We start from the raw sequence: 27,147 nt of genomic DNA on the forward strand, positions 1-27,147 counted from the left end.
CTGACTTGGAAATATATCTCAGCTTTTTCAGTATTGCTGAATCAAAATCTTGAACTCTCTCCCTAATGGCATTGTGGGTCAACCCAAAACAAATACACAGCAGCTGATCAAGACCTTCTTACAGCATGAAAGGATGAGCAATAAATGCTGGCCCACCCAGAGGCACCAAGAATTAAGACATCAAAAATGATTTTTAGAAAGGTTGACAAGTTTGATTTGATTTATTAATGTCACAAGTACCTACATACAGTGAAAAGTTTTGTTTGGCTTGCCGTACAGGCAGATAATACCATACAAAGTGCATGGGTAATGGAACAGAGCAAAAACAGAAAGTTAGGGATGCAGAGAAGGTGCACAGAGAGTGAGATCAACATTCAATTTAAAATTTGAGATGTCCATTCAGAAGTCTAATAACAGCGGGGATGAAACTGTTCTTGAATCCATTCAAATCTGTATACAAGCTTTCATATCTTCTGCCTTGACAGAAGAGGGTGGAAGAGAGTATAACCAAGGTGGAAGGGATCTTTGATTATGATGGCTGCTTTTCCAAGGTAGTGGAAAGTATAGATGGAGACAATGGTTGAAAAGCTACCATCGGGTTATCATTGGCCATTAGCAGAACTGGACATGCCATTTAATATAATGTCTAAAAGAGGAAATCAGAGGCTGGGAATATTCCAGCAACTCACCTCCTGATTCCCCAAAGCCTGTCCACAAGGTACAAGGCACAAGTGTGATGGAATACTCCCCACTTGCCTAAATATGTGCAGCCCAAAAACTCTTAAGGAGGCTTAAATCTATCCAAGATAAAACAGCTCACTTGAGTGTCTGTCGATGTGGTGCCAGTCACTCTACCATCAACGCTCGGGGTGTACGATCTATAAGATGCACTGCAGAAATTCACCAACAAGCCTTTTCAGCAGCTTCCAAATCCAGAACCATTTCCATCTAGAAGGACAAGGATAGCAGATACATGGGAACACCACCACCTACCAATACCCCTCTAAGCCACTCACAGTTCTGACTTGGATTCATTGTCACTGAGTCAAAATCCTGGAAATTCCTCCCTAATGGCATTATTGGTCTGTCTATAATGCATGGGAAGCAGCAGTTCAAGAAAGCAGCTCACTACCACCTTCTGAAGGGATCGGTAATAAATGTTGTCCCTGCCAGTGATGCTCACATCCCAAGACTGAATAAAAAAGCGCTTTGCGCCTTTTTAATGAATTATGCAGAGCTTGCACAGCTATGTTCCCCATTGCGTCAATGATGGCAATGCTTGGTTGGAATCAAATTGTAAACCAATCTCCACCCTTTTCTCCTGTAGATTAAATTGCTGTGATTGTTTGAATTTGGGAATTCTTGCATTTGTTGTGATAAGTGCAAATCAGAAACGTACAGCAACATGTCTCCCTTTTTGGCAACATAATGTGCTCAGAATGTGCCAAATGCAAAACTCATTAAACCAAAATTTGGCTCCGGGTTTTGCACAAACATATTATGCAAAGGTAAAATCTCCTGTTAATCAGAGCAATGAAGCAGCAACTCGTGATTGGAGCTGGCAACACTGTGGCATTGGCAGGAAATGAGCCATTCTTCATCTGGCTGAGTTAATGTTTTTATTTTTGAATAGCTCCAACAAAATTGCTTTAATCTCTCCTTCATATGGAAGACCTGTGACCAATGGGCAATTGAAGCCAGGCAAGTTCTTCTCGTTCTGCTGTAATTGCCTGAATTTGACTAATTTAAACTAAATTCAAAGTAATCACAGTAGCAGCAGGCGAAACACAACTGGATCAGCCTTCAATTCACTGCTGGTCACTGAAAACACAGGAATAACACCAAATTAGTGCACAGTGTGCATGTGATGAACTCTCCTAATAGCTGCAATTGTTGGAGATTTGGTGTGTGAATGAAAGTTTTGTAAGGAGAAGTCGTTTGCAGCAAATTAAAACAGCATGAAAGGATCGTAAATAAAACAGTGATAAAGTAGTAACGGGCACAACATACTTGTAGAATTCTGCAAAATTTTAACAGCATTTCATTCAATTTCTGATTATACTGACATTTAAACAAAATTATGCAGTAACTCCCTGGGTTTAATTTCATCTGTAAACTTGAATGCACATTGTAATTTCTTCAACAAATCACTGACACTCAAAAACTAAGGCCCCATTGTAGACTCCTGGCGAATAAAATTTGTCACACCCTGCCAATTAAAGAATGTCCTCTTTATCCTTTTTTTTTGTCTCCTCTCACTCATGGAATTATCAAGCATCCAAATAAACAGTCAAATTTTAAATATAGCTCCCATCTCCAAAATGGAAAAGCTAATAGCATCTGTATCACAGAATGGCAGCCTTTATCTATCATGGTCCCTTTGAGCACAATGTTCCAGGACCACAGAGTAGGACTCTTCAACTTCACAGTGACACTTCAGACTTGCTGTAGCAGAACAGAAAGTACAGAACAGGCACACACACGATAATGTTCAACTGCATGCTGTATCTGTCACTAAAGGTAATTTGGCAAAATGTACACAATTATCAGAATGAACTCTACAGTAATACTTTCTTACACTCATTTCAGTACAGAAACTCACAGGAATCATATATTCTAAATTTGTGGCCAGGAATTGACTTAGAGCTGCTCCTCCTCCTGTACCACATAAATGCACTTCCAGCAAATTTGAAGCTAAATTGATAGGCTAGCAGAACAGGAGGAGCAAGTTTAAGGAAAGCAATAATAGGCCAAACTGTTGTTGAGCTTGCATAAAGAATACAGCATTGCAACAAAAGTTTCTCACCAAGGAAACTAACAAAACAAAAATGATTGATGAACTGTGAATTTGAACATTATCCTAATCGCAGTACTTGGCACTGGAGGGTACAATGTGCCTGAATCACTCACTGTGCAAGAGGTCTGTGGTTAGCGCAAGTTTTCTTTTTCACAACAAATCAAAACATCAGCCTTTCATCCCGTGTAATGTATAGCTGTAAGCACAAACAGCATGAGCCCTCATTATTAATCTCTGTATATTTACCATTAGATTTACTGGGACAAAGTGCCATAGATAAACATGAGCACATTACCGGGAAGGGAAGAAAAATCTCAGATATCAAAATAACAAAAGGCCAACATCAGGTAGTGCAGTTCATTGAGGTGATTTTTAGCTGTATAACACAGTAAGTATTTTAAAATTCAAAGACTGAATTAAAATTGAAAACTGCAGACAGCATTCAAAGATCATTGCAAGATTTAAACATAAAAGTCACTGCAATTATGTATACCATTTTAAAATGTTGTGTTTCTACTGCAGATATTATCTACTTTTAAAGTAGAAGAGATAAAATCTAAGCTACGTTAACTGGTACAAGAATTCAAAACCACAACTTTCTCGTAGTAATATAATCAATGCTGCCAAAAATTTACATATATATTTCAAAGTTTCTTTGCCCTCTCCAAATACAAAAATCCACAAATTAAGCACTTAAAGCAGAATCAGACGACCAGTTCAAGTTTCTGGTCCGGTTAGATCTTTTATTTGGTCTCATTTCATCTTTTCTTGAAACCAGAGGTTACAGTTTTAAATCTGGGGGAAAGTAACTCAGAAATACGAAGAGCGCAAAATAAAACGCCTGATTTGGGATCAGGGATGTTGTTAAATTATATTTTTTACTTACTTTCTACAGTACAATGCTATTTATTTTACAAAAGTATTTATAAATATGCCTTAAATGTTACAGGTTTTAAAACTAAATGGTAATATTCTCAGAGTCTAAGCTAATGATCGAAGTCCTGGTTGTAATTAAACACAGGAAGGATATTGAAAGCTTCCTAGAAGCATGAAAACCACAACAGAAGAAGTAAACGAAAAATCATAATTGAAACCACATCCAAAACCCACATCCTTATTATTTACCAGTAGCATCCAAAGGACATTGTTGAGATGCAAAAAGCTCAAGGGTCTTGACTTTTTATAATTTGAAATCATCCAGCTCCAAAACATGAAAGAAGATAACATCTGTCTAAGGTTAAAAGTTTACAGTGAGCCTATACTCTAAAGTAGTTTTTGGTACAGAAACTTAAACAGGCCAGTTACTCAACTCCATGTGTACGAAGCCATAAAAATCTATTTTCTCTTCAGGCTCTTACAAAATGTTTTGCATTTACATTGCACCTCTTATGACCTCAAAACCAATTACAAATACAGTCTGCTGATACGCAGGTGATTTGGAAGGTTTAGCATAACTGCCTTGTTTTTACATTCAATGCTTTCTTTATAACATCAAATATCTCATATACTTTCATAACCAAGTTGTCAACTGCTTTACCTCTTTCAAAGATCTTCAATATGCACTGCTATAGAACTACCAAAGAACATTTCTCACCTCATCTCTAGTTCTTTTACTAATTACCTCAAATCAGTGGTTTGTAGTCTACTAGTCAATGAAAACAGCTCCTCTTGATTTGTAAATCCTCATAATTTTGAATACCACTCTTGAATCGCCACTTCATCTTCCCTGCTCCAAGCAGAGTAATCCTATCTTTTTTATTTCTTTGCATACTTGAAACCCTTCATTCCCACTGGTATACGGACAATTACCCTCTGACCCTTCTCTAAGTTTAACATCCTTCCTGAAGAGTCATCCCAGAACGAGACAATACTCCAAATGAGACCAAATCAATGAAATTGAGAAGATAAATATAACCTCCTTGCTTGAAACCTCATTTTAGAAAAGCCACTGAATGAAAATCCTCAATATAGTTCATCTCTTTATAAACATGGCCACTCCTCGACTATACATCCTACCTTACATCATCTATGTTCTTATGGATATGGGCGGCACAGTGGCTCAGTGGTTAGCACTGTTGCCTCACAGCGCCAAGGTCCCAGGTTCAAAACCACCATCAAGCAACTGTGTGGAGTTTGCACGTTTTCCTTGTGTCTGCATGGGTTTATTCCAGTTTCCTCCCACAATCCAAAGATGTACAGGTTAGGTGGGTTGGCCATGCTAAATTGCCCGTGGTGTTCAGAGATGTGTAGATTAGGTGGGTTATAGGGGAACAAGCCTGGGCGGGATGCTCTGAGGGTCGGTGTGGACTTGTTGGGCTGAAGGGCCTGTTTCCACACTGCAGGGATTCTTTGATTCTAAGACTTTTGCATGTGTACAACATTTTTTCATTTAATTATCCACAATTCTGTCTGACACATGGACAATAGCTCAATACAAATTCTTGCAGTTAATCTGGTCACATCAAGCTTTTTATGACCAACAACACCAGCAGCGATGCCAACTTTTGCAATGGTTTTTCATTCTAGTTAACCACCCTCCTTGAAAAAAGATTACGTTCCAGAGCAGATTGAGAGCGTGAACCAGATAGAATACATTGAGAAATAAGATTAAAAATAAATTGTCTAACATCAAGACTATTTAAGTGCAAATTTGTTCAATTTCAATATAAAAATAAATAAGCACAATGCATTACAGATGGAGTATAAAATAGTTGTATTTATATATATTTAATGATCTCAAGGCATCTTAAAGCATTTCATAGTCCCTTAGATACTTTCTGAAATGTAATTACTGGAGTGCAAGGATCTGTAATCAGCAATAAACTAATGATCTGATAAACTATTGAGGAACAAATATTGTTCAGGAGACTGGTAGAACTCCAGGTAGACAAAGGTCACATGAGACCTTTTGAATCCACTTGAGAGGACAGATTAGGCCTTAGTTTAGCATGTCTTGTGAAAGATAATACCTTCATCAGTAATGGATTTGTCTCAGCACTGTACTGAACTGTCATTCTAGCTTAAGTTGCCATGTCTGTGGAGGAGACTTGAAAACATGGCCTTCTGACGATGTGATTTCAAAACTATTATATGTTAGTACTATAAAGGCACCTGCTTTGAAAAATCTATAAATCATTTGGAATGTGTAAGCAACGAATGCAACTTATTTTAAATTATTTCCATTTAATCAAATCCTCCATTTTGTCACCTGAGCAACACATTGCTACATTTAAAAGAAGAACACACTTGAGACAAGAGATCCTGAAATATTTCTTCCAGTGGAAACGTTTTAAGGAATACTGTTTTTGATCCTCAAAGACAAGGGTTGTAAATTACAACAACTTCCCTGAGCTCCACTCACGTGATGTACGAAGTCTGCTGGCTGACTTGCAGCCAACTTCACAACTTTTGTCAATATTCATTTTTCGCTAAACCACTAACACAGCAAGAAAGCCTAACGGAGAACATCTATATGGAAAATCTGACCCAAAATAAAGCAGAGACTTAAATACAGACCAGCAAAGATAAGAATTCAGAATGCTAACTCCCATTATTGCCCCAGCAAAATCAAAACACCTCGAAACAGTTCACACTCACACGCAAAACCTCCCAGATCCACAAGGATTGACATAGCGCTACTGGTGCTAACTATATTTCTAACTGCATGGATAATCCACATTCTGCAAAACATTACGCTTGTTCAGAAAGTTTTAATTCATTGTTAATTCATACCTGGGATGAAAGCAGATTGCAGTCAATATGCAGGCCTTTTCCAGTCTTCTCTTTCTGTAGCAATCCTGCCATTATGGCTCCATGGCTATACAAGCCTGTAGCTAGGTCAGTCATAGCCACTCCAGGCCTAACAGGGTCACCATCCTAATCGAAAAGAAGTAAATAAATTATAAATATCTAGAGATTTAAACCACATACTTATATCTATGATGAAGAAAGATAAGATGAAATCTCAGTTGCCACTTGATTCTTTATACAGTTCCCGGAGAACCATTAGCTGTTATACAAAAAGTTGCCATACAAATGATCTCCAAGTGTCAGCTATCATAATCAGTCGGTCTCCCTGCAGTTGTTGAAAGGAAACTGGCTCTGCAATCTCATCAGAATGTCATGGATTTAGGCTTTATGTAAAAGAACTCTTGAAAACGCCATGTAATATATTTAATTCAAAGTCAATTGTTTGGATCAACCTTGATTCCCAGTAGATTGTAAGTAAAATATCTCAGTGAATTAAAAAAGTGCTTGGGCAATTCTGACAACGTGTCTCTTTTTCTTCGTTTCATCTCCCTGCATTTTTTCCCCCTCTCCCCTTTCCATTCTTCATGTTCCCCACTCTCATATTTTCTCTCTTCAACTAGTTCTTGTTGCAGTTTTACATTATTTTGTTGGCCTCTTGGGATTCGGAGGCAGAGTCTGATGCATCGTGATGCTGTACACAACCTATGTCCACAACTCCCACTCACTGCCATACTATCGCCACAATAGAAGAGGGTGGTGGGAAGCAGAGCACAACATAAAGGCTATGGGAGGCGAAGATATAGTAACAATTCAGGAAGGTAGAGAGGAAGCCAGAGCAGGAAATATCCTTTAAGATAATCAGCTGCACCAGTGATAGCCTCCTACCTCATCTTCAGGTTTTCACATTTTCAGAGGAAAGACTCTGAACAACCAGAGCCCCAGACCAGAAAGATCCCAGACAAAAGAAAACCATCTACTTCTTTAAGAAATAATGGGTCAAAAGTAACATAATTCGTATATCTACAGGTCATGTCAGAAATATTATCCAAAAGGAAGGGCAGATTAAATCTGATTCATAAGCAAGTCATTCTTGGATGGATCACAGTAAACTTTTCCTGCTCTCAACGACAATGCTTAAGCTCTTCATACAACACACTTGAGTAGCACCAGCTGCTTATCGCACTGTGGAAGCATTTGTGCTGATGTCGCCCAAAGAACATAAAGACAGCGTTATGATGAGGAACACGAGAACCACACCTAACATGGCAAGGGGGAGTACTGAACATTCGGTCCATTTAGCTTGCTATATTCTTTAAATCTAGTTATGGAATGTCCTTACTGGCAATAGCACCCTCAACTTATGAATCAATATGCACCGTTTTCTTTGACTGTATCAAAGATGCTTACATCTACTATATTAATGTAAGAGGTCATTTCATCAGTTAATGCTGTGGACAGTAGAGATTTTTAGAATGACATTGGTCTTGAAGGCTTTGCTCTATTATTCGACAGTTTCACTTCAGCAATTTCTTTCACAGTTTATGAAACCTGGATTACACTGTCCATCTCAACATTTCTTATCAACGGGAACATTCTTAACTCAAACAAATCAAACGGTTTACTTGCAGATGTGAAGTTGGATATGCAAAGGGAAGTTGGGCAAGTTTCAATGTAGCCAACGCCATTAGATATAACAAAGTGTGGAGCTGGATGAACACAGCAAGCCAAGCAGCATCTTAGGAGCACAAAAGCTGATGTTTCGGGCCTAGACCCTTCATCAGAAAGTAGATGAATCACTGGGGATTGTGCACCTCCATTACTTGGATCCCCGGGAATTAACTAAAACTGAAGCATATCCCAGGAGTTTTGTTTTATGATTTGAGATTTTATTGTCATGTGTATTTTACTATGAGAAAAACACTAAAATGCATTGAAAAGTTTTTCCACTGTTGCCACAATCCAGCAACAATTTGAATAGCTTTAAGAATTTTCCTCCATTGCCTCGTATCCATCTATACTGGACCCAACCAACACTGAAGTCGTCACTCTTCAGGCGCTTTTGTCACTGGGCTGATTCTCCTGTGTCAAAACACCACCACCTGCACCAGGCCCGCCAACATCAGAGTCGCATCTATCACCACTGGGCCCACCTCACTGATGTTACCATGACGCCCACCTACCACTGGTCATCCACCACCAATGTCAGACCCAACCAACACTGAGGCATCTTTCACCATTGGGCCTAGCTTGCCAATGTTGCCTCCGGTGTAGCAGCTGCTGATTCCAATGCCACATCCCATGCTCGTCCCAGAAAAGTAAATAGGGGCCTCACTCACCACTGCCACAAGATCTACACCAGGCCCACTCACCATTTCCGCAGTTCTGTGAGAATATACCTTGAAATTCTTTCCCTCTCTCAGCAGGTGAATCAGCTATAACTGGGACACGATGAGTGGGAGTTAGTGAGACAGGGGTGACATTAAACAGAAGTTGTACTATACCAGTATAGGTCAGAAATGACACAACAACAGGTTATAGTCCAACAGGTTTAATTGAAAATACAAGCTTTCTGAGCCTTACTCCTTCTTCTGGTGTTAGCATCTGAAAACATATGTTTTCAAATAAACCTGATGGGCTATAACCTGGTGTCATGTCATTTCTGAACTTGTCCACCCCAGTCTAACACCAGCACCTCCACATCATGAATACCAGTATAGGACTAGTTTAATGGGGACCAGTTGGTCTTCATCTGTCCTTTTCTTTATACGGTTGGATATAAATGGCCAACTCCAGAGCATATGCAGGTCTATGCATATAATATTCATGTGAGGTGACAAACAATGTTAGTGGACATCTGCATGGCAAAGTTGGTTCTTTCCACCCACTTTATACAGGGATTGGAGCTGAACCAAGATCTCTCGCACTGAATGTTTTCCTGCCAGCAAACATGGCATTGAGAAGTTGAATACCCAACCACAGAAATGTAACCACAAAGCTTATCAGCCCATGTGAGTGACTAAATATCAGGCCCCTTCAATAGCCAACTGCTCTATCACCAAATCAGGACAGGAATGCTTCCATGGGAAATCTATGTTCATTGACCAATCATACAGCATGCTTGCACCATATATGCCAGCCTAGGTGGGGAGAGTGGAACTGCTGTAACTTTGTAAATGGAAACAGCTTACATGCAGGTTAGGAGGATATCATGGATAACCTGACCTAACATTAACCACGTCTGGTTAGAACCAGATATTATTGGACTCAAAAAAAAATTTCTCTCTCCATCGATTCTTCCAGGCCTGCTGAGTTTATCTGGCACTTCATATTTTTATTTCACATTTCCAGCATCTTAAGTGCTTGACTTTTACTTAATGATTTACAATGATTCTTGTTCTTCCAATTCTCACAATTTAAAGCTTGCATCCTTGTTAAAATTCCTTTTATTCTCTCACTTCAGAGCAGCTCTATAATGTCAACAGGTCTGAAACACCAGAAGGACTGTGTGTACCTGTGACTGTGTTTTTTAAAAACATACGTTGGAGTACTGTGTACCATTCCAGTCATCCTGTTATGGGAAGAATATTATTAAATTGGACAGGGTTCAGAAAAGATTTACTGAGATGTTGCTGGGACTGGAAGGTTTGAGTTATAGGGATAGGCTGGGACTTTTTCCACGGGAGTGAAGGAGCATGAGGGGTGACCTTAGAGATGCATAACTTCATGAGAGACATAAATAAAGGTGAATAGCAAAGGTCTTTTCCCTGGTGTGGGTGAATTCAAAACAAGAAGGCATAATTTTAAGGCAAAAAGAGAATGGGACCTGAGGGGCAACTTTTCCACACAGAGGGTGGCTCATCTGTGGACTGAACTGCCACAGGAAGTGGGAGATGCAAGTACAGTCACAACATTAAAAGACATTTGGACAGGTACATGAATAGAAAATGTTTAGAGGTATTTAGGCCAAATACAGACAAGTGTGATTAGTTCAATTTGGGAAGCTTGGTTGGCATAGACAGGTTGGACTGAAGGGTCTGTTTCCATGCTGTATGACTGTGTTTTTTTTAATAGTGCATTATGCAATCATAGAATGATGCACTAAAAGTAGTTCATTCAGGCCAAAGAACTATCCAGGTAGATAACAAAGTGTGGAGCTGGATGAACACAGCAGGACAAGCAGCATCTCAGGAGCACAAAAGCTGACGTTTTGGGCCTCGACCCTCTGGCCCGAAATGTCAGCTTTTGTGCCCCTGAGATGCTGCTTAGCCTGCTGTGTTCATCCAGCTCCACACTTTGTTATCTTGGATTCTCCAGCATCTGCAGTTCCCATTGTCACTGATACAACTATCCGGGTAGACCCCCTTTCTTTCCCATTGCTCTGGCAAATATTTTGCTTGAAGCATTTATCCAATGTCCTTTTGAAAATCATAACTGAATCTGCTCCCATAAGCTTTCAGGCAGGGCACTCCAAATCAAAATAATCCATTCTAAAAAGAAAATTTGTTTTATCACTGGTGCTCTATTAAATTTCTCCTTAATCTTCTTTGCTCATTTAGATTTCTCACCTTCTTAAGATCCAGTTTTAAACAGTTCAAAATTGAAGACCATGCCTTCAATTCTCTAATGCCTAAGTACTGGCCTCTTAAATTACCTGCCTAAATACCTCGCCATCTCCACCTCCCCCTCGGAAGTCACCCCTTAAAACTCATCTCCTTAAGCAAGCTTTTGGTCATCTGTTCAAATTTCTCCTTAACTAACATGGCATCCAATTTTACTCAATTATGAGGTTTTAGGAGTCCTGCTACGGGCTGGTATCATCCACTAGTTGGATGCTGACAGAAAACAACTCAAAGAAAATAAACAGTGCAGGGGAACTTGTTGTATTGAATTCCTGTGAAGTGCTTGGGGATGTTTTCTCAGATTAAAAGTGCTATATAAATGCTTACTGTTGTGCGGTGGTAGCAGTAGTGGTAATAAGGATAACAAACACTGCATCACCATTTTCACCACATAATGAAGTTACTTATCTCTGGTAACAATATAACAAATCCTCCTAAACTCTCTATAAGGCCATATCATATTTCATGAAGTCTGCAGCTGAAGGTTTAAAACAATACATCAGTTGAGGCTTATACAACAATTTATAAATGTTTTGTTTTCTTTCCTTTTGTATTCCTTGCCTCTGATAAAAAAAATCTCATTTTTGTGGGCAGGACTTCTCACAGACTTGCCATCTCCAAAGATTTATGTACATAAAACCCAACCTCTCCATACTCCCATACACCCTTTGAAATGGTACTATGGAGTTTATATTGCTTATCTTCATTTTTCTTACCATATGTACTACTTCACACTAGTGTTAAATGTCATGTTCCATGTATCTGCCTATTTCAATGTGTCCACGACATTTTGGAGATGTCCAATAATCTTTTCGTTGCTTACTACATTGCCAAGTTCCATGTCATCTGCAAACTTTGAAATTATACCATGCATCCTGAAGTCCAGATCATCATTTTATTCAGAGAAGTGATCTGGAGAAAAGCATAAGAAACATCATAGTCTAAAAATAATTTTGCATCACGACTCTCAGCTTTCAGTTCAGTCATCAATTTTATGTTTCGTGAAGTGTCTTTTTTAAATTCATGAGCTTTCACTTTCTAACAAGTGCAGTTGAATGTCAAATGCCTTTTGAAATTCCATTTGAATAACATCAACCAAACTATTAATAATACTTTCTGTTGCAAAGGACTTGTCCAAATTAGTGAAACAATTTCCCATTAAGGAATTAGCACTATCATTTATTACCTTTCCAAATCCCAATTCATTTTGGCCTGAATTGTAATTAAATATTTCTTCCACGTCCATTAAGTTGTCTGGCCTGTAGTTACTGGGTTTAAATCTCTGCCTGTTTTTGAACGTGTAAAAGCCTCCAAACTCTAGCATTATCTCTATATCCTAGGAAAAATAAAGATTGAGAAGACAGTCACTGCAATTTCACCCTTATTTACCTCAGAACCGTGGACTGTATCTCAACTGAACTGGTTAACTTTTCTACTTGGAGGTCCGTTAACCTTTCAAGCACATCCTCTTCAGCTGTTTTTATTTCATTTCTCTATAGCTCTTACTTTATTGTTATGTGGGTGCATTTACTGCCGATAAAGAAAAATATGTTACGTATGTTCTTAGTGCCTCAGCCGTATTATCTGCTTCCTTAGGGAATGTCTCATTTTGGTTTCAAATTGGTCACGCCCTTTGTAAAAATTCATTAAGTGTATGCGCATCATTGGCTAGGCCAGAATTTATTTCCATCCCCTGATGCCCTTGAGAGATGATGGCGAGCCACCTTTTTGAACCACTACAGTCCATTTGTCACATTAGGGAGAGTTTCAGGATTTTGACTCAGGGAAAGTATGGTGATATATTCCCAAGTCAGGACAGTGAATGGCTTGAATGGAAACTTTCAGGTGGGGGTATTTCCAAGGATTTGCTGCCTTTGTGCTTCCAGATAGTAGAGGTCATGGGTTTGGAAGCCACTGTCAAAGACGTCTTGGTGAATTCCTGCAGTGTACCTTGTAGATTGTGAACACTACAATCTGTAGTGGTGGAGGGCACATATGTTTGTACATAAACTGGTAGCTGGTACCTGGTGAATGCAATGATGGTAATGCCATTGAATGTCAACAGATAATGGTTAGATTTTCTCCTGTTACAGATGGCCATTGCCTGGCCATTGTGTGGCACGAATGTTATTTGTCACATGTCAGCCCTGGATATCGTCTAGGTCCTGCTTACCTGTCTACTATTTGTGCCTTTTAATGGATTTTTGAGTTCAGTTCTATGTCATGTACTTATCAGTTCATGCTTAATCTTCACCAGTAATTCACTGTCACAGTTTTCCGCTTTACTTCCTACATTTAGCTTTGTCCCAACAATCTGGTCCTGTACTGAAGACAGATACTCGGGGAATGATAAAATGAATAAATAATTAAATGGCGAGAATAAAAGAAAAAGAAAAGGAAGGAGAAACATCTGACAACCAACTTATGAGACACAGTAACATAGTCACAGTTGAAGATTGAGTGAAATGCAATCAAGAAATTAAACTAAACAGCTATTATACTCTGCAACACTTTGAAGGAGAGAGGTTCCAGAGTACTTCACATGCCCTAACAGGAAGGGAAGCTACCATCCTCGTAATCACTTTTGGTGAAGAATCTTATCTAAAACTGAAACCGTCGGTATAACAGGTCAGCACAACATCGAGGGCCAAAGGGCCTGTACTGTGCTGTAATGTTCTATGTTCTAACTTATTTTCTCTTCAAGTGCTTATAGATTTACTGTAGATGACCAGAACGTTCTCCTTACAAATGACCAGAACTTTCTTCCTAAAAGCCTGGCTCAGAACCATTATTATTGACCTGTTTCCAATCACGCACTAATCTCTCAAGTTCTAAATTTGAAAACTTTCAGGTTAAAAAAACAGCACTTTGCCAATTTGCTAAGAGTCCATACTGGAGAATTAATTGTTGGAGAAACAAATCAAGTCTCTTCAGTTAGTTACAGCTTTAGGGAGAGTTTTCTCTTCGTGATCCAATCAGAACAATATCAGTTTTGAGAGGAGTAACAAGGATTTTTAACTAAGAATTTCAGTCAGTTCTACATCATCTTTGTCATTTTCTTAATATTATTAATGTCTATAGATAAGCTATCAGAAGAATTTATGTTTAAAGATCATGTGAAGATTCGCTTTTCCCAATAGAACACTTCCTACACAATAAATTAATAATTCTAAAATTACATAAGAGGGTGAATGTTCAACATGAACATATGAGTTCATTTGTATACATGTGTTGTTCACAGCACATCATTTTTACCACAAGTCAAACACCTAACATACTGAATGTATTGACATTTAGTTAAACATTACACTGACTCACAGTGTAAGCTTTGCTCCTTTGGTTATGAACAATGTAATTAATAATTTTCAATAAAAATTTTGGTGTATTTTTGTAATCAGAAGATGTGAAAAACAGATACAACAGTGAAGATGAAACTTTTGCTATGCTTTGTAATGAGTCTCTTTCACACTCTGTACCTGAAGGTTTTAAAGGGGCACCACTAACATGGCTGTGTGTTTACTGGCTAACACTTGTTTTGACTTGCTGTCTATGCTTCGACCAGTTTATGTATTAGAAACACTATATCCAAGCGCTCGTTGGTGAGGCGGACACAGATTCGATTTGCAGTTCAACGCAATTTTATTAACAAAATATTTCTATTCAAAAACACTATGTGGCATCAGTTCTTTCTCTGTTAATGCTTATTTTGCTCGATTTTTCTTTATGTTCATTATAATATTTACATTTTGCTTTGCTTAGCTTAATTAGCTTACTCCTACACTGCTTATGTTTTATCACTGCTCCTGCTTCAACAATGCCTTTTATTTTTTTCAAATAATTTGTATCATCTTTATGCCTCTTTTTATCTTTTTCTCCTTTACATTTTCTGTCTTCACTTTTTAATCGACTTCTTTTATCCCAGTTTTTTGATCTCTCAGACTCTTTCTCAACATTCCTTTCCCTATCTCAATGACTCACACTTTTTGTCTTTTCATAGTCTTTGTCTCACCTTCGACTTCTTATATTCTCCTCCTCCCTCTCTTAAAGATAGCTCTTTACCACTTCTTTCGTCTCTTCAACTTGCGATGATCTGTGCTTCTGCCTCGCCTACAGCCTAGACCTCATTCTGTGCTTCTAGATTTTTATCTATCATGCTCACTTCACACTCTATCTTTCATCTGCTCTCAGGTCTTTTTTTCATCATTCTCATTCTCATTCTCTTTGTAATTCCTTATCAAAACCAAAACCGCCACGACTTTCTCTGTGACAGTTTCTGCTTCTAGATCACCTATGAAATTTGTGAGCAGTAACAGACTTTCTCTGTGACCTTGATTGCCTATCAGAGCGTAGACAAATCAGGAACTTCCATACTATCCTTTCCATCCATTTTGGCAATTTTCCATAGTCAACTTTTAAGATACTGGCTCAAATTATTTTGAACAGTAACTGACGTTCTTCGTGATAAAGTAGACAACTGTTCCAGTTAGTAAGGAAAGAGTGAATCATGTCTCCTATTGTCATGACACATTCTCTACAAGCCTTTCTATCTAGCTCCTCTTCATCATCTAAAAAAGTCTCACATCAATCCCACACATGTCACCTGGGGGTTGTGTGCATCAAATATACATGAACCCAAACCCTGGATGCATGGAGAGTCTGTGTGTGTTGTCAAGCTTGTTAATGAGTTAACTTCAGGACAGTTTGTACAGTGGACAAGGTAATGGAAACAATGTCCCTCTGCACATGCCTGTCTGGCCTACAGTCTTCCTGCCCTCCTTTTGCAATGGTTCAATGAGTTACCTTGAAATAGATCTCCTCCACCATGTTGTGGTAGGTTTTAGTGCATACAACTGCATTTTAAAATAGGGTAAGGAGCCAGTACTGATGAAGGTGAGGCTTGTGGTCTTCTCACTGCCCCACTGTGGCAGCACATTGCTCCAAAGCAGGCCAGTTTAACACTTCCCTCCATGTGCTGCCGCCACTGCTCGTCATTTCCAATGGCTGTTTCGTTAGCCATCTCATTGTTGCTCACAGAAACAAAGATCTCAACATCAATGTGCCCTCGCCCTCAGAAAGGATTACCAGTTCACACAACATCTGACAGTATTTAAACACATGCAACCTACCACCCAACGGGTTTAGTAGCAGAATTTAAATTTAAAAGAGTTATTTCCAAACATATACACACACCCCTCGCCAAATTAAAAACAACACAGATCAGACAATTTAAAGGGAACAATAGGATAAATGGCACAGTGCCCAGGGTGAGAGGAGATACAAAGGAAGTACCTAACTAAGAGGTGGCCCAGGTGGGTTGACCACTGCAGTGAGCAAATATTAGGTCCAGGACCCACAGGACAGAATGCCGGGAGGTGGCGCAGAGAGCTGAAGGGAAGCCAGATTTAAAACTCAGCAAGGCTACAGAAATAACCAGCTGCATAAAGAAGCTGAGAGGTAGAGAATGGGAGAAAGTAAAGCTAAGTAAGCAGCTGGAGGAGGTGAAGCAGAAACTGCAGGAAGTGAGAGCAGGAGCAAAGGAACCAGGCAACACGGTACACTTGTGACAGTTTCAGGCCCAGCGCAAATTGAATGTACCAGGTGGCACATCCAAGGCCACAAATACAGCATCATTGAGGTTACTGCCCACCACCATTCCTCCCCAACTGGAAACGTAAGGGCAAAACGTTGCATAACATTGCAACTGAGTTCCAACCACCTGGAAAAAGAGAGAAACAGAAGATCTACCCTGACCCCTGGGAGACCAACCTTTGTGGAAGAGAGACAGCCCCATGTTGAGAGGAAGTAGATTCCAACAGTCCAGCTCAAACACAGGTAACGTCCTTTCTCAGATTGATACAGTGTAAGTATTGTGGAAATTTGGCAAGTGTTTCCTTAGTGTTTTAATAACAAATATTTTGTGAATAAAATTGAGTTGAATTGCAAATTTATTTCTATGTCCCTTTGTCCAACTCACTTGTCAAGAAGACTTGCGCAGAGTCGTTAATACATAAACTAGTCTAAGTGTCCAATACACAATGTGGCCCTGTCAATTGCATTGTAATTAGGTATGATGCAACTCACAATCTCCTATTGCAAAAATAATACATAAGTTGTCTGAATCAATTCCTCTTCTCTCTCTCACCTGTCCCTAAAAACTAATAATTTCCCAACACTTTCCCATGAAGACATTATCCCTTTAAATTTTTCTGATTATTGCCAGTACACAATTCAGGATGTTTTTAAACTATTATCCTGAATTCTAAACAGCTGCAAGAAAACCATTTACTGATTTCCCACTGAACAGTCATATTCATGCATGAATTAATCCAATATTCTGGTAGACTATTGTGTATGCTAACTGGATCTGCCTGCAGTCTCGAATATAATCTTTTCATCATCAATTCACTTTACATCTGTCTCTTTCATTGCGCCAATATAATAATCACTAATTTCCATGATTGCATATTGATCACTACATCAATACCACAATTATTCCACCAAAATATGCTAAATCTGTGTGTTGATCCTGGATTTTGCATGTGTTTGATAATCTGCCCTGATGGCCTGTTGCTTTCACTACTCCCAAAAATTTTTTTTTTGTTTTTACTATACTGTTTTGACATATTTTCTCATATGACAGAATATCCCTGAATAGAATGGCTGTTTTGTCATGCTTGTTGAACTGCAGATGGAGGAAGGTTACTGGAAGGTTACTAGTTCACTTTTGAAGAGGTTGTGTGGTACAGTAGCCAGTGCTTCTGCCTTTCAGCCAGAAGCTTAAGGTTTGAGTCCCACCCTAGGTCTTGATGGAGCAAGGGAGTATATTCATTACACATCTAAGCAGGTTCAGTGTCAATCTGCAAATCCTTCTATCAAATGCAAAGGCAGATGCTAAGAGTGAAAGAATTTCCTGATCAGTCACACAAAGCAGCTTTGGAGCCTCTACTTTCATCATCCATAGTTCCACGCTACAACATACAAATGAAAGTACATGTTGTCACAGCAACTCGTATTCACCGAGTGAACCAACCCCCTTTTATATCTTACTAATTTTGAAGCAATAAATTTCTCAGATCATAGCGTATGTTTTTTTCTCTTAGAAACATCTCTGCAATTAAAAGTTTGGAAAATCGCGTCTATATTACACCTTTAATAAAATAAATGCTTCAAAGCACTTCAGAGGAGGTGACATCAAAGGCAAAGAGTAGTTTATAAGTAAAAGAAAGTTTACCAAAGGTGTTCATCAATGAAGTTTCCAAGAAGCACAGAAAACAGAGAGTAGAAACTTCTGTTGCAATTCTGTGGCTATTAGAGTCATAGAGTTGGACAGCAGGGAAACTCGGTCCAACTCGTCCACATCAACCAGCTATCCTAAATTAATCTAATCCTATTTGCCAGCATTTGGCACATATCCCTCTATTTATATACCTATCTAGATGCCTTTTAAATATTGTAGTTATACCAGCATCCACCATTTCCTCAGTCAGTTCATTCCAAACAAGTACTACCTGCGGAGTGAAAAAGTTACCCCTTCGATCCATTTCAAATCTTTCCCCTCTTACTAACATGCTCCAGTTTTGGACTCCCCTGCCATGGAGAAAAGACCTTGACTATTTAACCTATTCCTGCTTCTCATGATTTTACAAACCCCCAAAAGGTCACCCTCAGCCTCCTCTCGAATATAAAGCATTTATAACTATCAAAGAAACACACTTCACTTCTCAACAAATTGCCGACAAATGCACAGAAAGGTTAAAGCATATATGCCAAAGTTCTGCATATGGTATCATGATCACAATCCCAATGGTTGTATGTGTTCATAACTTCCTAGCTACATTTGGATTTCAATTAGCCACATGTGACCATTGGTTAGCATAATGGATAACACTGCATTGAATCCATCAAAGGCATTGGATTGAGCAGGTAGCTTTGAGGTTCAACTTCTCATCTGACAAAAACATTTTCAACAATACCGTACATCCTCAGTATTCTATGACATGCAAATCTAAAATCTGTGCACGTCATCTGCAGACAGTCATGAGCATGCAATCTTTTGACTCAGAAGTGACAGTGTAACCAAAAGAGTCAATTCTCAACTCAAAAAGGTTGCTGGCAAACCTCAAATAAATTATACCCTCGCTTGTCTCATAACTGTGTGTAAACGCCACATTTTCTGATTCCAAACAAGAGAACAAGTTAGGACCTGGTCCACGCAGTACTTCATTACAATAACTATGTAGAATCTGTGAATGTTACATCAACTAATGTTAGGAAATGGTGATACTTTTAAATATCCACCATAGCACAGCAGAAGATGATATTTTGAAGCAGCCTGTTTGGACGTGCTGTCGCACATATCTGTGGCCGATGGGACTTGAACCCAGACCTCATGGCCCAAAGGCAGGGACTAAGTCACTTAGAATAAAGTACTGGATACCAGCAATGCTTGCCACTTTGGGGAACAGTGGTAGTATTCTTTCTTTTGTGCTTTAATCAGAATGTTATGGGTATAAAAAAGGTACATGAATATGGAACTAACGGCAATATATTTAGGTTTATGATGATGCAATGCTAGTAAAACTGTGAGGAGGTCACAAGGGTTTTAGATAGAGTAAATGAGTGTACAAGGTGGTAGCAGTAAGAGTAGAATTTGCGTAAATAGGAGGATATTCACTTTTCTGGGAAGAATGCAAAGAAAATTTTTTAAAATGGCTAGAAATGATCAAAGATAATAAAGTGTGAAGCTGGCTGAGCACAGCAGGCCAAGCAGCATCTCAGGTGCACAAAAGCTGACATTTCGGGCCTAGACCCTTCATCAGAGGCTCGGCTCTGATGAAGGGTCTAGGCCCGAAACGTCAGCTTTTGTGCTCCTGAGATGCTGCTTGGCCTGCTGTGGTCATCCAGCTTCACACTTTATTATCTTGGATTCTCCAGCATCTGCAGTTCCCATTATCGCTAGAAATGATCAAACGTCGATGTTCAAAGGAATTTGACAGTCCTCATAAGAGTTACACAATCCCTGTGGAGACCAGTAACTTCTAAAAAGAAACAGAAATTTACCAATGACTGACTGAAATAATCACACAATAACACTTCACATTTTAAGAACTTATTGTAACAAACTGAAATCAGCAAACCTTAAACATTACTTGATATGAAATTAACATACCAAATATTATAAAATGTATTAGAACCAGGTGACTGTTTAACAAGGTGTTTGATTTGATCGGTTCTGATTTGGATGTTGCTGAACAATATAATTGTTCTAAACCAAATGTAGGTGGAGTTTCTCGGGAGCGCACTCTCCCGAATACCAGCCTGTGAGGTCTCTTATTCCATTTAAGCCGAGTGCAACTCTACTGCTGTCTTCAGTCCACACACCAGCAGCTACTACAATGGCTTGCCAGCCTGGATCCTGAAGGAAAGTTTAACTGTTTTGCTGAGGCTTGGCTTTGTTTTGCCAACTTTTAAGGGCATTTAAATGGTCACTGGATAAACGGGTTGATAATGGAATAGTATCAGAGATAATGGGAACTGCAGATGCTGGAGATTCCAAGATAATAAAATGTGAGGCTGGATGAACACAGCAGGCCAAGCAGCATCTCAGTGCTCCTGAGATGCTGCTTGGCCTGCTGTGTTCATCCAGCCTCACATTTTATTATCTCTGATAATGGAATAGTGTTGATTAGATGGGCTTCAGATTGGTTTCACAGGTCGGCACAACATCGAGGGCTGAAGGCCCTATACTGCGCTGTAATGTTCTATGTTCTACTTAACCATTAACTAATTACTCAACCAAAGATTACATTACAACCTACTTATACACACACCTCGCTCTTGGCAGTTAGGCTGCCTTGCAGATTAAGCCCCACATTTCTCCTGGCTTTTCAGCAAGATCCCTTCTCCAATGCATACTTGGGCAACTCTGACCTTTTAAGTTTTCTTTACCGTTCTCTGAGTATCCTCAAACTGATTTCCAGCAGCACTATGGGCAGCACGGTGGCACAGTGGTTAGCACTGCAGCCTCACAGCACCAGGGACGCGGGTTCGATTCCAGCCTCGGGCGACTGTCTGTGCGGAGTTTGCATATTCTCCCCGTGTCAGCGTGGGTTTCCTCCGGTTTCCTCCCACAGTCCAAAGATGTGCAGGCTAGGTGGATCGGCCACGCTAAATTGCCTGTAGTGTTCAGGGGTGTGTGGGTTATAGGGGGATTTGGGTCTGGGTGGGATGCTGCAAGGGGCGGTCTGGACATGTTGGGCCGAAGGGCCTGTTTCCACACTGTAGGGAATCTAATCTGATCTAATTATCCACTCTGACAACTTAATTCGTAAGTTTCCAAAAGTCCCGTATATTCCATCATTTTATTTCCAAACAGAAAAGTACTCTTATAAGCATGCTGCTCTCACAGCAATAGGTTCTTTTCTTCTTTATTCAACTTCATCCCCTCTCTCCCTCATCTGAGACAGAAAGCTCATGCGCACCTCTTTTGTGTCAAGGTGTGAAATTTGACATTGGATTTTCTTTGGGTTTTAGCCTGGACCATCATCTTTTATAAATACAAAAATAACATGAGCCTGACTCCATGCAGATTTCAGAATGCTCTGACCATCCCTATTTCACAACATTCTGTTCTACCTTAAATTAAAGAGAGAGTTTAAAAAGTATGGAGCACAAAAGTTAGAAAATCCTTCTGCAATCAAATTAGGTCTCTGTTTCAAATGAAAGATATACCAACTTTAGAGAAGGTGCAACAAAATTTCACTCGTTCGATTCATAAGAGACGGGGTTGCCTTTGCAGAGAATTAGAATAAGGTGGCCTGTACTACAGGAGTTTAGAAGAATGAGAAATAATTGCACTGATGTATACAAGATTCTGAGACATCATAAAATGAATGAAGTGAATTATATCCCTGGTCAGTCTAGAACTACAGGACACAGTCACAAGCTAAAGGAAAAGCAATTTCAGATTGCAATGTTGAGAAACTTCTTAACTTACAAAAATTGTGAATCATTGAATTGCTCAAATTTTAGAAACACACCCCCTTCACAATTTGCTGCTACTTCAATTTCACTTTAAGTGAAAGGCCTTCAGCTAGAAGGGGCAGCTACGATGGATGGTTCTCTCTCTCTTCAGCCTCTGTCCTGTTTCAAAATTACCTCTTTAATCATCACCCAAAATTATATTCCTACGTGCTACCTCTGTGAAGTGCTTGGAACATTTTACCCTAAAGGTGCCTTAAATAAATGCAATTGTCATCATCAGGTCAATCAGATTGAACACTGCTTGTCATGTTAGTTATTCCCGTCTCCACTATATTAATTAATTCTGGAATCTAACGTGCCTAAATTTAAGCTGAGCAATCCACCATCTAGTGGTTTATTTTTAAACTGCAACTACCTTTGTAACGAGTGCCCTATATGATATTTGAGTCACACTTGACAATTTTACAAATAGAAATGTAATTGATGAAACTTTTCATTGAGCATCAGTTCAAGGATTTGGATATTCTAAATGATCCTAATTAAACAAATTAAATCAATCTTTTAATGCCATGTTGTCAGTTAATGCTCAATGCTTACATGGAAATTAGCATGTTCCTGCCAGATTGTGGGACTGGCACTCAACAAATTAAGAGATTTTAATAAAATCCAAAAGAACTGCGGATGCTGTAAATCAGGAACAAAAACAAAGTTGCCAGAAAAGCCCAGCAGGTCAGGCAGCAGAAGATGATGCCAGACCTGCTGGGCTTTTCCAACAACTTTGCTTCTGTACATTGAAAGGCTTTGTCAGGAACGTACAGAGATGAAGTTGAGGCATCAGGAAGGGTGTGCACAATCCTCCAAACACCTCGAACATTCAACCCTTCAACCCCAAAATGTGGTAGAGTCTCGTAATGATGCTCTGGACTAACTCATCAAACCAGAGTGGAAGCTACACACTTTCAACCCCAAGGGACTGCTTCCTTGAAGGTAACAGAGGGCTGCTCTCTTATCACAAAGAGACCACTGAGGCAAGGGGAGAGGTTTAGAAGGAGAGTCCTTCATGGTAACTTCAGCTCGGATGGGAATTTAACCCACATTGCTGTCATTACTCCGTAATACAGGCCAACTATCGAGCCAAACGAGCTAGCCAACTCCCAATTGTTTAAAAAGACACTATGCTAATCACAAATATGGCCATTTAAGATTACTACTTTACATGGCTTTCCATCCACACCTCCCTTCATCATTCATTCCAAATCTACATCATCCTGCGTCCGCTTCCCTGCCTTCCACTGATACATCAAGTTAAGTATCCTCAATGGTATGACTTTTTATCTTGTTTCACTTCCAGCTTTTCTCTCACTCATCTTGTCCATAAGATCTACCTCCTGCACACACACTATTCCCACTAAGCAGCCGATCACTCAACTTCCCTTCTAGCTCTCATATTTGTTGATATTAATAGCCCTATTTTTCAGGTACTGAATACATTCCTGCTGTACACATTCCTCTCCTCCAAAGAAAACGCATCCTTCACACCTCTCTCCTTGCATGTTATCACTTCTATCTCCAAATTGCCTTTCCTCACTGAAGTTGCTACAAAAGCAAAATATTGCAGGTGCTGTAAATCTGAAACAAAAACAGAAATGCTGGAAACACTCGGTACATCAGGCAGCTCATTGAGACCGAGGAAAACAGATTTAATGTTTCAAGTGAACGACATTCCAGTCGATTCAAATCAAATTAATTCCTGAGGTGACAGGACTGACATCTGAGAAGACTCAGCCAGAATGGTATTCACTGGTGTTTAGAACAATCGAGGGGGATCTCATAGAAACTTTCAAATTACTAACAGGACTAGGCAGATTAGATGCAGGACTGATGTTACCGATGGTGGGGGTCATAGTCTAAGGATAAGGGGTAAAACCTTTGGAGTGAAATGATGAACTACGTCTTCACCTTGTTGTAAGTTGTAAGCCTGTGGAATATACCACCACAGAAAGTGGCTGAGGCCACAACATTGTGTGTTTTCATGGAGGAGGTTTGTATAGCTCTTGTGCAAAGGGTTTAAGAAATATGGGAGGTGGGCAGGATTAAGAGATTGAACTCAATGATCAGCCGTGATCATGCTGAATGACGCACCAGGCTTGAAAACTCAAATAGGCCTAGTCCTGCTCCGAACTTCTATGTTTCTGTTATAATGATGAGAAATTAACTTCTCTCTACTGACATTGCCTTAATTGCTCAGCATTTCCAATGTGTACAATATTTCAAGTCAACATTTCCCAGAATTTCCTGTTTCTTCCTCTGTTACACAGAAAAATAGCTCTTATCAAAGTCTCAAATAACATCCTATGCGATTGTGGCATATTTCCCCTCATTCTACTCACATGCCTGCAGCCTCTGACATGGCTGATCACACGTTCATCTTTCATCAAGGATGTAATTGAGCAGCTATACAGCACTTGGAGTGGGCAGGATGAACAGTGAGCAGTCATGAACAGGATGAATGGTCAAGGTCTGTACCAAAACCAAGAATATAAAGGTAGAAAGAGGAATAAGAGAAAAGAATTTTCAGGCGGATTGTAGGGTTGACTTTGAAAAGATTAAGGGGGCAGCAATGAGTAAGAAAGAAAGAAATACCTCATATGTAGTAATCTCTGGATTTTGCCAGGGGACACCATGTCACAGAGTATTGAACAGAATGGGTGAATGTATGGCTGAAGAGATTGGCCAATTGTAGACTATTGGGACTTCCTGGTTCAGGGAGGAGGATTTATTCAAGCTGCTTGGGCTGAACCTCAACACAGGCAGGATCAACATGCTTGTTCAACAGTTTGCTCATGCAGCCAGAAAGGGTCTGAAGTACCTGGCAGGGGGCTGGGAACCAATATGCAAAATTAGAAAAGAGAAACAAGATACAGACATGTAGAATTAGAATGAGAAATAGTAACATATTAGGTTAGGTCAGACTAAAAGAGAAATCAGTAAGTATAAACTAAATTCAGTGAATGCATGATTGAATCCTTTTTATACTACTGCTCAGAATAAAACAGACTTTCACTCATCATCTTTCATGAACTGAGAATGTGTTTAGGATGACACAAAACTTATTCTTAAAACAAATGTCAAGCACCAGTTAACATCTAAGTTATCATCTGGAATTAGAATTATACTCCTTAATCCCAATCACAGACATACATAATACAAAGGACAACAGTCTTTGGGCAGAGGATATTTTGTAAAAATGGACAAAAGTAAAACAAAAAAAAACACTGTTGGCCAACAGACTAAAACAAAGGATAGGATTCATTGGCTTCTGATGGACCACTACGTTTGTTGGCAAAATGAAGTACAGCTATAGACTGATGGAAGATCTTCTTTGGACTGAAATCAAACTGGATCCAAGCGTTTAGGAAGTTGTTCAGCTTTTGTAAGATAGCTATAAAATACTGATACTTATCAGATTCCCATGAACTCCTGATGAGAGAGATAGGAAGAATTCCTTGCAGCTCCAAGGGTATTTTCTTGCTGACTACTTGGGTCCAAAAAACACAAAAACTCAAGTTGAGAAAGAGTTGCTAGGTAACCATCCACATTACTGCCCCCTTAATCTTTCCAAAGCCAAGTTTTCCGGCAATTAGAAAGCATATTTTCATCTTTTATCTCCCAAAAACCTCTGCTTGCTTTATCCCCAAGAAGGTAAAGCATAACACACAATAAACTGCTCACTTCATTCCTAAGGACTACATGGTAAAAATTCTTTTCAATCCAGACAATGTCCAATCAGTTCTATACCTTCCAGCTTTTCACACAGTCCATAAATATAAATATATACGAAAAACAAGACAAATAAAAAGTTGTCTGATGCAGTGAATAGTCAGAATTTGAAATGCACTGCCTGATGGAACAGTAAAGCCAGATCAAATTTTGCCTTCCAAAATAACTGAATAGATGTCTGAAGATTTTTTAAAAAGCAGCATTATGGAGAAAGGACAGAGGAGCTGAGCTAATTAAGTCGATCTTGCAGAGAACTAGCACAGACATAAAGTGTCAAATAATCTCCTTACATGTTGGAACCTATGATTGTTATGGCTCTCCTTCTTCCTTCTTCCTTCTGCCGAAAATGACTGCACTCACCCAGATCTATCTTCATCTCTCTAGTCAAATCCGGAGAATCACCTGAACAGGCTTCCCTTCCTGTTCTTGAACTTAGGTGCTCTCCAAAGAGCAATCGTATTTCTCATCTAATTGAGAGTCCTTGGTGAGATCAACATCAGGTTCCACACATAAGCTGTGTGTCATCAGTGTGTGAGACGTTCATTTTTACCTCAAATATCATTCAATACTCTCCTAACTTGGATTAAGGTTGCAGCCGCAGATAAACTATGGCACACTCTGGCCAACCACCCGTCTTTTACTTGCCATTAACTTAAGCTCATCTAAAGTTCTGCTGCCTGTGTCCTAACACACACCAAGTTCTGTTCGCACATCACCACTAAGTTTGTTAACCTACACTGGTTCTCAGCCAAGTAATGCCTTGACTTCAAAATTCTCATCCCTTTTTCTCAAATATCCTTTCCATTCCTGCCTTTGTAATTTCTTCCAGCCCAATAACCTTACAAGTTATTTGGTCTCCAAGGTTCCTCCCTGTTGCACATTGGCTATGCTAATTGCTCCATAATTGCTGGTTGTGCTTTGAGCTCTTGAAGCCCTAACTTCTGGAATTGCCATACTAAAACTCCCCACCTCACTTTCCCCCTTTAAAGATGCTCCTTGAAAATGCACATTGCTGGGCGGGTTTCTGCTCATCAGCCCCTTACATCACATGATATCAAATTTTGTTTGCTAACAATTCTGTGAAAGGCCTAGGATGTTTTACTGCATTGAAAGCCACCTATAAAGGCAAGTTGTTAGTGTTAAAACATACAAGCAGGGAAATTTCCAGGGAAAGCTAATGTTTTCGGAAAGGATAGGATTAACTCGAGTCAGCTCCAA

At 39.4% G+C, this 27,147-nt stretch overlaps 1 protein-coding gene and 1 pseudogene across 7 annotated transcripts in view; both read right to left on the reverse strand.

Annotated features, from left to right (window-relative positions):
• Positions 1 to 27,147, reverse strand: part of sugct (succinyl-CoA:glutarate-CoA transferase) — a 395,299-nt gene that overhangs the window by 300,221 nt on the left and 67,931 nt on the right. For all 7 annotated transcript variants that reach the window (XR_007247336.2, XR_007247337.2, XM_048529015.2 and 4 more), the window contains exon 8: positions 6,530 to 6,673. Coding sequence is in view for 5 of the 7 variants with exons in the window: in XM_048529015.2 (XP_048384972.1) it covers positions 6,530 to 6,673 (144 nt within the window). In the remaining 2 variants the exon portion in view is untranslated. The remainder of the gene's footprint in view (positions 1 to 6,529; positions 6,674 to 27,147) is intronic.
• LOC132209630 (pre-mRNA-splicing factor 38B-like) lies at positions 15,379 to 16,819 on the reverse strand (annotated as a pseudogene).

Source organism: Stegostoma tigrinum, chromosome 5, assembly GCF_030684315.1.
Source record: "Stegostoma tigrinum isolate sSteTig4 chromosome 5, sSteTig4.hap1, whole genome shotgun sequence".
In the NCBI taxonomy this organism is placed as follows: domain Eukaryota; kingdom Metazoa; phylum Chordata; class Chondrichthyes; order Orectolobiformes; family Stegostomatidae; genus Stegostoma; species Stegostoma tigrinum.